Source organism: Harpia harpyja, chromosome 12 (assembly GCF_026419915.1).
Source record: "Harpia harpyja isolate bHarHar1 chromosome 12, bHarHar1 primary haplotype, whole genome shotgun sequence".
NCBI lineage: Eukaryota > Metazoa > Chordata > Aves > Accipitriformes > Accipitridae > Harpia > Harpia harpyja.
This window is the reverse complement of record NC_068951.1, coordinates 3,222,300-3,235,973: the sequence shown is the minus strand read 5'-3', so window position 1 is coordinate 3,235,973 and position 13,674 is coordinate 3,222,300. Positions and strand designations below refer to the sequence as shown.

At 35.5% G+C, this 13,674-nt stretch overlaps 1 protein-coding gene across 12 annotated transcripts in view; it reads right to left on the bottom strand.

Annotated features, from left to right (window-relative positions):
• The window catches only part of BCAS3 (BCAS3 microtubule associated cell migration factor), a 374,723-nt gene that overhangs the window by 336,731 nt on the left and 24,318 nt on the right, over positions 1-13,674 (bottom strand). For all 12 annotated transcript variants that reach the window (XM_052803641.1, XM_052803648.1, XM_052803647.1 and 9 more), the window contains exon 7: positions 9,569-9,641. In XM_052803641.1, coding sequence (XP_052659601.1) covers positions 9,569-9,641 — 73 coding nt within the window. The remainder of the gene's footprint in view (positions 1-9,568; positions 9,642-13,674) is intronic.

Genomic DNA, 13,674 nt, shown 5'->3' with positions numbered 1-13,674 from the left:
ATTCATTCTGCTTCAAAAAACAGATGCGAACTAAAGAAAGAGAATATAATTTTTTTTTTATGGATTCCACTTATTGTGTTTTAATTGTCTTTTTCCATACTTCAGAGATTTAAAAGAATCTAATCCATACATGAATGTTTAAGCTTTACAAACTCTCTTGACATTTCCTCTGTGTATTAAATATTTTTGAAGGAAAGAAAAAGAAAAAGGACAAGAAGGACTCCAGAGAGACCACTGTAAGAGAGAAAATGACATTTAGTAACAGATGCAAAGTTCAAATACCATCAAGTTGTAGTGAATTACTCAAGTGGCAGCAATTGTGTAACAATACAGACACAAGGGCTGTAAGTTAATGCAGTTTGCAATTAGCTGCTCAAACTATGAGCATGAAGCGACAGCTGTTATTTAGGAAAAAACATATTAAATAGCATCTTCTTTTAATTGATTGAGAACTCAATATCTGACTGTTAGTATCCTCAGAGAAAGAGAACAACTTAAATCAGCCTGAAATTTCTAACTGTTTTGCAATGTACTTTAAATCCTTCTTACACTATATAACCTCGAAATAACATTGAAGCATATAAGAAAATAAAATCCTCAACTGCTCTCTGGGTCTATGTCACATTGATTTATAACAGTTATTTCTAAGACAGACAAAAACACACAGATGCAAACAATTACTCTATTTTTGTAGGCAACAAGTGAGGTGGGTGGTAACTGAGAAATTTTGAAAAATCCTGTCACAATATTCCGTTTTTTCTTAAGTAACCCTCATCACACAACAAACGCTCGCCACATCAGAGACTTTCCAGGGCCTGAAGGGCCACTTTGATTCCAGACCGCTGCAGGCATTAGCGGGGACGTAATTAGGGTAAAAAGTTCAACCACAGTTCCATGTCTAGAGTGCTGCCAGAAATAAATTTCCTCTCATTCACTGGTTTCTACTGTACCCTCCCTGAGAAACATATTGAAAACACATTTATCTTTGTAGAGTTTGTTCCTCTTCTAATTAACTTTATAGCGTTTACAGTATTTAATAATTTAAAGTGGAATTTAAAGTGGCCCTGGAACCAGCAGCTTTGCCTGTAATGGCGCTGTGCATTATCTTTTCCCTGTAGTGCTTCTTTTGACAAGTTACTCAAGGAAGGTATGTGCTCCAGCTGGTTTTATCTGGCTGTGCATTTAGCAAACGGCTACTTCCTTCCCTCCATCTCCTCCCCGTATCATTACACACACGGGGGGTTGGAACAGCAGTAAAATGAAACTATACCTCAGCTCGGAAATCTGCTCTCCCAAGCCTCCATGCTATCCCACGGATCGCTTAGAAAAGGTTTATCTTTTTACAGCTTAATAAATCAAAGCTTTAGAAGGTCAAAACTACCCATAGTTCTCACCAACTGGTCAAAGTTTGACCCCAAATATGCATTTTCTTCCTTCCAGTTTTGGTCCAAGATTAACAGTTTATTATAGTTCAAAGGTTATTTCTCACTATAGTTCACTCGGGCAAACATTTGGTATACCAGAAGAACAGCAGATCTTTCCTACTCTCGGTATTTACAAATAGAAACGCTACCTTATTCCATTAAAGCTGTATCTCCTAGCATTTTAATCTGTGAGAAAATTCACAGAATTACCAGTAAACATTACTTCAACATTGCAAAAATAGATGAAGTACATTAATTACAGAAACAAGTTGCACGAAAAAATTCTGGGATCTGAAGAGCACTTTTTAAGATGAAGAACGTTGCTATCTTTAGCACATAACATAACAATCAAATCCAACATCACTATAGGGAATTTAAACTACTTTATTTGGAGGTTGCGTCTCTCAGGATCTTAAAAGCCACCACACAACCTGTTAAGACTAAACTAATTTTTCCTACAACAACCGGAGAGGATAATGTTTTTCATCTGCTAGAACGGAAGGAAATCTTTGCCAGGCAGTTGATAGGATGGCACACTTTGCAGTTAATGATGCTTTACAGTTTTTCAACAGTACAAGAGCCTTTGGGACTCAATCCCTCAAAGATAACAGAAACAAGAGAGCTTTATCCAACTTAAAAGGTTCTACTATGCTTTTTAAAACAAAAACAATTAAATTAAGTTTGCTCTCTAAAAATTTAAACTTATACATCCTTGACAGTCTTCAAAAAATAAGGCTGAAGAGAAAAATATATGACCGAATTTTGCGCAGTCTCCAATAAAAGACCACAAATATTTAACAAACTTCATGAAATCGATTTCTTGGTGTCCAATACAATTGAAAATCATAACCATCTGTCCAACCCATTTTTATGTGTGATTTGAAAAAAAACATGCTGTATTTTATCTTGAGTGGATACATCCTTTACACACTCAATTGCATGATTCAGTCGCTGGCATAGCCAGCTGAGTCCACGGCATAACCAGTGCATTTGCAATGGCATTCTAGTAAAAATATTCCAGGGAGAGTTACTCTGAGCAGTGTGAGAACTCTGAACAAGAACTTCATTCATCATAGCTAACTTCCTTCTCTTGGGTGATCCTTCCAGAAAGCTTTGCTGTTTGTCTCTGACAAATCATTTCACAGCTAGCTAATTTTAAACATTCAAAGCTGCACTTAGAACTGGACACTGGATTTTAGCATTAACTAGTTACTTTGCCAGATAAGGAACAGGGTCATGTGATTTTAAAATATTAATGTGAGAAAATATTAACACTTTAATTGCATTGTTTCTATTCTTACTCATGTAAAGCTGCTTTCTACCTAAACCTTAACACTCCCATAAACACATTCCTGAGTTAAACTTGTGTTAAGGGTAGTAGGTTTTCATCTACAGTAGCCATGTTAATAAAGCATGCTTGCTGATAATCTGCTGCCAATTGATTTGCCTTGTAAACTGATCAGCAGGGGAAAAAAAGTGCTGGCTAGCCAAAGTTACACATTTTGTTTGCTCCAATTACTCCTCCTTCTTTACCTTGCCCTTATTTCCTTTCTCCTCCCATGATTAAAAAAGATTACCTCTTGCTTCTCATGCCTTTAAATGACCTCCATCCAATTCTTCAAGTCATCCAAAATTTTCCATCACTTGACGCCATTAAATTAAGATGTTTTTCCAAAAATATACGCTAGAAATCTAATACATGCTACAGGCTAGCTGCATCAGTTACTGACTGAGGTCCTTTACTCTCCACAATGTAGAAGGTTGGAAAGTCTACTGCCTCAAACTCTTACCTTTTAATCTTCTATAACTGATCTTTCAATTAGCTATACTCCTATAGTTATCTGATTATCATACATGCCTATGTAAGATTTTGGCATAAATTCCTAGTCTTTTATGCATCTATATTTGGCTATTTGGACAAAGGACAAGTGCACCAAAGCATCAAAAACTTTTTGTAAGGATGGCTTCGAGATGTGGGTTGCGTTTCAAGGAGATCTTCAAGATTTTTTTTCCCATCTCCTGCTGAATGATTCATTAACAGAAGATGAAATATTGTTATCCAGAAACATGGCTCTTGGGACAAGCCACTTATAGGATTTCTACCTTCTTTGTTTTGCTCTGTTAAAAGAGGAATGGACAACAGAATAAAGCATTATAGCAAGCGAGTGAGACCACAGTTCATGGCTGACCAGCTTTAGCCGCAAAGCTAACCTAAGAAATCGCCGCCTCTGTGCTCATTCCCGCCTTCATGCTACAACTGACTCCATTCTCAGTTACACCTTGCAATTTTGCATGCAACTGTTCGTAAACCAGGTGACTGAAATAATCCGTATCATTAAAAAATAAAATTGGAGCATTATTTTTTACTCGGATTATTTCTGTCATCTCCTTTACTGTATGGTTCTACAACCAGTTGAAGTGACACAGCCCAGGGATGCAGAAAGCAGCAGCACAAGTGGATGAGGTGAGTAGGAATTTTAAGTTGTCTTTGCTGCTAGCCAGTGAATCACAGAACTATGGTCTAAAGCTTACCCTGCTGTAAGCCCACAGTTGTACTGATACAATCCTTTAGCTAGACTGGTATACATTTCGTTACAAAAATTTTGTCCCCTATGTATGATAAACTGCTTAGCTAATAAGGAAAAGAAAAACAAAAGGAAAAAATCTTTAGAGTAGAAACAAAGTTTGGTAACTCATAATTAAGCATGATGGGGTAAACACTTGAGTCATCAGAACACTTGGCATTTGAGGAAAGGTAGATACCAGGCTTTAAAGTATTTAAAACATTCTGTACTCAGGAGAGGTGGTTTCATATGTAAGACACTGCAATTACTCATCTCTGTCTTCCCTGCCCCCTTCTCCCTTTCTCTGCACCTACACACACTTCTTTTTTTTCCCATCCTGGCATGGTCACTTCTATTTTGTTAGCTTTCTTGTTACCTATACTGTCTACTGAAGAGTACATTTGCAATCACTCTCAAACCCACGACTTCTTTGTTAATAATCTATAATAAAACAAAATTATACTCGTCAATTTCCCCTTAAACTTCTCCATTAGCTAAAATGAAGCATTTACTTAAAGATATCAGTACATTTACATTTGAGCAAAACAAAAAGCATGTCTAATGTATTTTGGACCCCTCTGGTGTATTTGAAGGTGTTCTACAGATCCAGTATGTTCTAAACTATGGTTTCAACAACCTATATGGGGAAAATAGGAATATATTTCCATTTAATATAACTGATCTTATCTAGTTATCTTTGAACTGAGTAGCTCTGAATAACACACATTGACTGGTTCTGCCATGCAGTTTTGTGGCCACCACTACTTTTTTTGAGGGGGGAGTGGGGAATTCTCTGTTCAGTTTACATGTTACTAATCTTGATGTTTTACCACCTAGAAAATTCATTAATATGTACCAAAACCCATCAATTCATTTTGTGTGTGTATAAAGGTTTGTTTATCTTATCACCAAGGCAAAGTAAGTATGCCTCTACAAAACTCCACAAAAACAAAATTTATGCAGATGTTCTTTCCTTTTTGGTTTTCCTTTAATTTGCAAATCTTGTAATCTAAGACTGAAGTTGACTGAACTAACATCTAAACCAGCATAGTAGTATCAGCCAAAAAACACAATCTGTTTCCCATTTATGTGTCAAGACTGCATCCTTTTTGGGGCTGAGAAAACTATTGTTTTGAAAAGATTATATAGTGAATCGTAGAATGGTTTGGGTTGGAAGGGGACCTTTAAAGACCATCTGGTCCAACCCCCATGCTAGTCATTTTAGTCGATGGAAAATTTGACTTTTAAAATACAAAAATGTGTGTACCAAAAGCTAGTCAGAAACTCAGATACGAGGCAAAAGTTTAGAAAACACAAATTTCATCTTCCCTGGTAAAATACTCATTGTGGGGAATACAAGGATTGAGATTACTGGCAAATCTCTCTCTACAGAATTTTTAGATAAAGCAGGTGCCAGAAATTAATTTCAAAGTACAAGGTTTAAAATTTTAGATACAGTAATTTTTTTTAAAGCAGGTTCTCCATCATGACTGTCACAAAGCATTTAAGATTTAAAATTAAGAAATATTAAACTTAACATTAAGACCTTGATACTGATATTCAAAGGAATGTAAGTTTTATCAGCATATACTGTATCATTGACTACTGTATTAGGTTACATTACAAGAGAGATGCACCCGACATGCCCAGTTACCCAGAAGCTGATTTCTAAGTTAATACATTGTTAAATCCGTGGCAGACATACTAAAAATTAACAAGATGTTTTTAGACCCGTCAAAAATCTGTAATTAGTAAAACATTAGGGGATCTCCAGGGTAAACTATTGTATTTCTAAGTTACCAAAGAGATCTTTCACTGTATAAATGACAATAAAAAAGGTTCAGGAATGAAATATAAATCTAAACATTTATTTTAGGCAAACATTATTTTGCATAAAGTACGTTTATACCCATCTTTGTTTCATAATGAATGAAAGAAGTCCTAGCATATTATCACAGACAAAAATTATTCACTAATTTCTTTCCATTAAAGTACATGGTACATTAGATTGATAACAAAAAATACTGAAGTTATTTAATGTAAGTGATATTTCTTAAGTTATTAATTCATGACTACTTGAAAATTCTTTGGATTCCAGATTGACAAATGCTCTACATTAAAAAGAATACCTTTTTATCATATTTCCCTCATTATAGTGTATTTACTTTACAGCTAAAGGAAAAGAGAAGAATTTCCTGATGGTAACCACTAATGCAGACTAGTGGTCAGAACCAGGAAATCCCAGCTCCTAACTTGAACGTGTCAATATCTCATTGATACAGCCCTAAAAGATAAAATACTATTAAATGACAGTGCAGTGGATCTAGATAAAAACTATATTCTATCAGATTTGTATTACTTTAATGGCTTAGCATCTTTAACACTTAAAACTTGCTCATGTAACTTTCATACCTGCTGAATTCAAATTTCTCAAAGATTTTTATGCATTTGAGTATACGTAAGTCCATAAAAATCATAAAACATATCAACACATTTGTAAATACAATTACTTATCTACCATGCAGAACTGTGTACACACAGTATTAATAGCTCTTTAACACATATGCGTTTTTATGGCCAAAAATAGCATGTGATAATTTACAGCAACTCCTAAGCTGTAATGAAGAGTTAATACCCTACTGAGGTTTTATCATGTCAGGTGTAAAATGCATTTATTCTTCACCTTCCATCCAAAAAATTAACAACTTCAAAGCACTTTCTAGGAGAGCTACTGAAAATGTATATAAATGATTGCCAGGGAAAAGAATTTAAATTAGAGTATTGTCTCCAGATACAGCAGGGTCCAAAAACGTTCTTCAACAGTCCTGGTGCCAGCCACCAAATCTTCCAGAATGTTAACCATGTCCCTTATTTATTAATAACAGATAACAACAAAAACTTATTTGGAAATGTCAGAATTACCAGCGATGTTCCAGGAAAAGAGTAACAATAGCTGCAAATTTAAGCGCAGCAACCAGAAGTCATAAGTTTTGAAGAATTGCTAGGGAAAATCCAAATGATGATCAAGGCTGAAAAAGTCAAACTTTTTTCCTCCCAGAATCATTCTCCTTTGTAAATGATTCTGACAGATTTTAGACAATAACCTGGGTAAAATTGGAATGGGAGAAAGCCAGAGGACTGTTGGAAGTAGCAGAAGCACCTTGGGAGGTCACATGTTTCTCCTCTAAAAAAATGACAACCTGGTGTCCCATCCTCCTAGTGAGTCCTAGTGAGGATGGGGATAAGGGCAGGTAGACTGTGCTGGTGGAATTATTTTCTTTTGAGACTACATCTTGCAAAGATAAGGACATTGGCCCTATTGTCATAACCATGTCCAATCTCATTCAGTTTATGTTAAAGAAAGACGATGTAGTTTAATGTATCAGCGTAATGGATTGTGTGTTAGAAGACTTGGAATTCACTTCTGGATCTGCTTTGGACTAGTTGCCTTTGAGAAAATCATTCAGTCTTTTAGACACTTTGTTTACCTTTCTGTTCAATGGGAAATATTTTAGTGCCAGTGCTACATCATTTCACTGATTATTTTACCTGCCATTTCAGTAGACAGAATAGGCCTCCTATTCCCTGCACATTTTCAGTACCGTGCTGACAGCTGCAGTATTTCATGCCATAGCCAGCATAATCTCCAAAGTAGGTGAGGAGATGATTGCAGTGAAAATCAAGTGCTTTGGAACAAATGCTCTAGAATAAATGTAGTATTTTCTTCAGATATATGATTAAACAAGGTGTTTTATCTGTCCAAAACCATTAAGATATACAGGAAACAATGTTAAGCGCAAAAGCTGAAGTTAAGAACTGAACTAAAATTGTGATTCAGGTTCAGATGCCATTCGTAACACAGCTATATTAATGTTCTACACAAATTCTTCTTTATGCATAACAATCACTGTAAAAAGATAATCAAATGATCTATGAATGTAACAGAAGAAAAAACAAGTGTGACACTTGAGTCAATTTAAAAGCAGTGTGACTCCAGTTGAGGGCAAACTATCAAAGAACTCTTAAGCTGAAAGCTATTGACAAAATAGGTAATTTGCAAGGACTCTTTCAAAAGTAACTTGTAATTAATAGTAAATGTAGAAAAGTGTTTCAGAATTTTCTGTTGAAGGGTCAGCACCACGAGTAAACTGGTTCTTTATTAAATGGGTAAACGACAGCCTGTAGCACAGTCTCCTTTTTTTAATGATGTGCTAGTCTTCTGGTCACAGTGGAAAGTCCGACTTAAAATCTTCTATTTGCAGATATTTAACTACTGATAAGTAGTAACACAAACCTATCCATTCATTTTGAAAACATACAAGCCTTTTTTTTTTTTTTTTTTTTTTTGGTAGAAAAGCAGAAACTACCAATAATCTTTGAAGTATTTCCCATTAATTGAGGAATACAATAACACATTGAAAATAACAATCCTTATAGTTTGTTCACTCCTCAGACAGCTCAGCTTCTAAAGTAAAGGTATGAAGGAAAGCTTTTTCCATCCAACGTATCCTCTACGTATATAAGTACACTGTTTGGATTAAGACAGAAAGTCCTACAAGAGCAGTATTTGCATCACCGGTTACATGCACTCTTATTTAGGAGAAGTTATTCACGAGATTACATACACTTACAGGAGGAGGAAGGAGAAAAGGCACTATGAGAAGTTTTGCAAGTTGGAAACATCAATAAAAAGACATTTCACTTCTCTACACTACATGGTTTTTGTTTTAAACATTTAAGACAAGTAACATTAATATCCTAGTTCAACACAATAATAATACATACAGAGAAATTTACAGAGACTTGGTAGTCTTCCTCCACACCCAGAGTGATTAAATTCTTAATTGAAAAGGGTGTGGTACAGAATTAGTCTTACTACTGTAAGATTTACTTCAACTGTTTAGCCTTTGAATCGCTGCGTAGAGGATTACCCTTGAAAAGCAAATATTTTCCTTTAGGTATAGATATAAATCCTTTGCATCGTCTGAATCAAGGTATCAAACAGACACAAAGTATCTTAAGACCCTCTTTTATAAGAGGGGTGATACAACAATACTGTCCAGAGAGCACAAGACAAGACTGTTAACTTATTTTTCTAACTTAAAGAAGTAGATTTAACAAGTGTTTTGCTATCAAACAGTGAGTGGCTGTAACAATGAAATTGCTTGGTGCTTGTAATTCATTTGGTATATGCTGATTGAAAGCATCTTCTAATTACTTTTTAAGACACATATATTACTTTAGACACTTCTCAATAATAATTCTGACCAGGAGTAATATCAGAAAAGGCTAATCATAAAATTGTGATTACACTGACAACAAAATAAATTCAAAATACTTCTTCATCTAATTTATATCGAGTCTCTATTTTTTTATTCCTTCTAAAAAGCTTAAGCCATAGGCAAATGTGTGCTGACACACTGGAAAAAAAAAAAAAAAAAAAACAACTTTAAAAGCACTTCGCAGTGTTAACCCATTAGCAAAAAAGGAATAGAGTTTTAAAGATTAAATCTACTGGGTTTTTTTAGATGATAATACAATCTATATATAAGACTTTATTCACAAAAAAAATATCCTTACCCAGAAGATCCAATGCTTTTGCACACACCAAGAAGAGGCCGCTTCTCAGAAAAATTATCACATTTCTGAGCACCTAATAAGGAAAGCAAAAAAGAAAAAGCAAATCACCAAGTACTGTTTGTGCCACCTTTCAAAGTACAGGTGTACATGTTGTGGAGGTCCAATATATTGGAAGGATATTGAATATATAATACAAAACTCACAACCTGTACAAGATTAGTGATAGAAATACAAATAACAGGCAGAGTCATGAACACTGGAAGAACTATTCTTGAAAGAGACAGCAATGAGTAAAAAAACAAGTAACAAAATCTGGCCAGAATTTTGGAGTTATCTTCTATTCACTTCAGTTGGGGTTAAGGATTCTGTAACTATAACAAGTAACACTTGCTCACTTTTCATTGTTTTATAAAAGTTGTCTGTAATAAGGCTGTTGCCAACTTTGCATGAATTTCACACATTGCTTCCCAATTTATTCTACTGAGGTGTAAGTGGAGTATAAGAGTGTTAACCATAAGAGCGCAGCGTAAGAGCAGCTACTCTCTTTAGCATGTGACAAACCGGGCTGCCAAGTGTTTGCCCAAAGCATGGCCATGCTTACACAGCCCATGCCCTGTGCCTAAGAAAATACAAGATTAAATTCAAAGCAGTCTTCAATCAAGCGATTCAAGCCTTTAGGAAAGCAACCTCCAGCAACTTCCAGCAAGACTCAGCCTATGCCTCCTGTTCACTCAAAGTGAAAACACCATTCTAACACCATATCCAATCTACTTTTAAGGTTAGCTTCATCACGTAACACCAGCGCAGCCCCAACAGCAGAGTTTGGCATGGGCTCGTCCTCTGCTCTAACTCAGTTGCTGAGACAGTTATGCCTGCCCTGGGATCTGTGCATGCCGCCACTGCTGGCACCAGAGCCAAGCAATTAAAACCAGCCTTTCGTCTTCCCAAACTGCAGTCACACCTTCACTCCAGAACCATCAAATTGTTAAATATGCCACACTTCTTAAAATGGGATTTTAGAAGTTTTGAAAACTTTGCCTTATTGCTATGTAAACAGAAATAAAACTAAAATTGAGTAAAAAAAAAAAAAAAAATCTCTTCTACTTGTGAACAATGTTTAGTAAATTCCAGGGTATGTTTCTACCCAACTTAAATAATAGAATAACAGCCACCAACACCACCACTACTAAATTTCCTCCATTTTCTTTCAACCTTTGCCTTTTTAATTATCTATCTATAGGTATGCATGCATGTGGTGAATAATGGAATTTTATTTTTGTTTTCCTCCATTATACACCAAACCCTTTGATCTAGAAAGATGATTAGCAATATAGTCTGTTCAAAATTTAATTCAGAAATACTGGTATGCTGCACTAAATCAATTATTGAGAAAGGCACAACAATTAACAATATACATTTTCACCTAACAGTCTCTGTTAATTATTAATAACTCAGGTACATGCAATTAATTTGTAACAAAAAATGTTCAGTGCTCTCATCTGTACAAGGGTAAGTCTTCCCTCCTACACATTTGGGTATTTATAAAGTCAAATGGGTCATCAATAATTTCACCATCAACAATAGCTTTACAAGTAAGCTAAAACAGCCAAATGTATTTTCCTTTTATTCCTATTATTTCAAGGGCTTTTATGAGTCATACCTGTACTGTATGTACTGACCTGTAAATTGATAAATGAAACATATAGTCTTCTTAAGAGTCTGGCAACCAATTTTTCTTCAATACAAGTAACAGATGAACTCCATTTGTTTCTGTTCACTTAGCTAGTCGCTCTCAGCATTAAGGGTGAAATGCTGACTACCAGGAGTTCTGACATCGATTTACGCAGAGCCAGGATTTTACCTTAAGTATTCAACTATACTTTTTTTTTTTTTTTTAACTAGGATATATTGGAGATATGAATTCATATGTTTCTTTCTGGTCTAGTTCTAAGTTTAACAACAAGGAAGGGGGAGTGGGGAGTACAGGGAAACAACTGCACAAAATCAAAAGGAATACCAGTTTTTAATACCCACAATACAGATTTGCAAAATTTGTACAACAGGTGCTTAAACTTCTGATTTCAGTCTGTAAGGACTGAGGTCCTCATTTAAAAAAAAAAAATCCATTTTCTACTTCAAATACATACTTTCAGAATGTAAATATTAATACTGTAGAAAAGGATCATTATTTTGAGGACTCTGCAGGGCATTAAATCAGGTTAATAGCGGTCCCATTCATGAGATTGCAAAAAGCGACATGTGTTGTTCTCTGCAATGCTTAATGGAGTCAGCAACCCTTTCTAGTTCTGCGGTAGAATTTAATCTTCCAAGTTATGGTGGATTAATTTTTATTTGTAAAATCGTGTTTATTTGCATGTGCGATATACTGACGTTGTACACATACAGTGTTTAACAAAATGCAGCAGGATGATTGAAATTAAAAACAGCTAGCTAAATCCCTCAAATACAAAAAGTATTGAAATCCTGTTGCAAAGTCTTTTTCTTAAACTCCTTTTATTCTAAATCCATTTAATTCTGTACACTACAGCATTTATAAAAAGCTGAAAATCCTGACAAATCACACAATTAAAGTAATGAAAACTGCCCTTCCTGCCAACAAGGCACCACCTTATCTACAGCTCCATTTAGCTAAATGATATACATTAAAACAAAAAAAAAAGTCTAACCTCAGTTAGTACACTTAAAACTTAAAAAAAAAAATCTGTGGCTAAATGAAATTTCATACAAATCAACATATAGAACTTTATGAAGTCAAAAGGTTATCCACACATAAGCTCAAAGCAGCTTATGTACCGTACTTCTGATGAAACTGTGAACAGATACCTCTTGGGCCTACTAAGGCCTCTCAATAATGCCAATAATAATAGTAACAAAAGCAGCAGCAGCAGCACACCTTTTTGAAGAATAAAAACGAAACACGAGTGATTTTCACAGGAACTCAAAAGCTACTCAAAACTATGAAAAGTACCCCCGTTTCCCTTGAGTAAGAAACACACTATATAAATGTCATATTCTGATCTATTCAGCAATAGCATATATGCACAATGGAGTATATTTTTCTGGTATGTAATTCCACTGATCAAGTTCCACCACAGTCATTTAATAATGCAGTGCACCTCCTGTTCAGCTAAACCCCTCTTATCTCTATCTGTTACTTGAAAATTGTGTTGCATTTGTGGTCCTGCCCCATGTCAGTGTAGCAGCCAACCAGTACCTGGAAATGCATTAGGCCACATGGATGGCATTCACTACGTACAGTTTTCACTCCCTGTTTTGCTGCTTCTTTTGGCGGGGGAGGAATGTTTCTTAAGGTTTCTTAATCACTACCATTCTGTGTCTGCTTCCTTATTGAACACAAATACAAAAAGGCATATGTGCTACCTGAAACAGAAGTGAAGAGGCTCGAGTCAGACCTAAGAATAGTGTGTGAATTCTTTCCTCAGCTTCAGGGTAGCTATAAATGCTCCTTTTTCTGCACAAATAAGCTCTAACTGCATTATTCAATATCATGCCTGATCAGTGGCGCTGCGACTACTGTCCTCATCCTGCCACTTCAGATGCTCCTTTAGGATTAATGTTGTAGACCATGAGCATCCTATTCTATCTCCCTTAACTCCCAGCATCACCCAGACATCTCAAGTATCAAAGGCCCTCTCCAGTACCTGCATCATCATACCTGTTTCTTACATGCCCCAAAAGATATCACCCCAGAATCCCATTCAACTCCAGTTGATTTCCATACCTGCTGCCTCCTCAGCCCATTCCACCCTCCCATTTCTGAGATAAAACAGCAACGTTGCAAGAAGCAACACTGGCTAGAGAACATTATCGTGGCAGTTCTGTCAAAGATACAGAGCTGTGCATGTTTACAGAAAGTTGGTTTTTATTCTGCACAGCACCATAGTTTTATTCTCTGATAACTATGTAGCTTCTGTATGAAAAAAATGAAAAGATGACCTTGAAACATAGAGATCAATGTTTCTAGAGTCACACATTAACCGAAGACAGATAGAAATATTTTGATTGAATCTTGTTAAAAAAAAAAAAACAAACAAAAAAAACCCAGGACTTAAAAGACATATCAG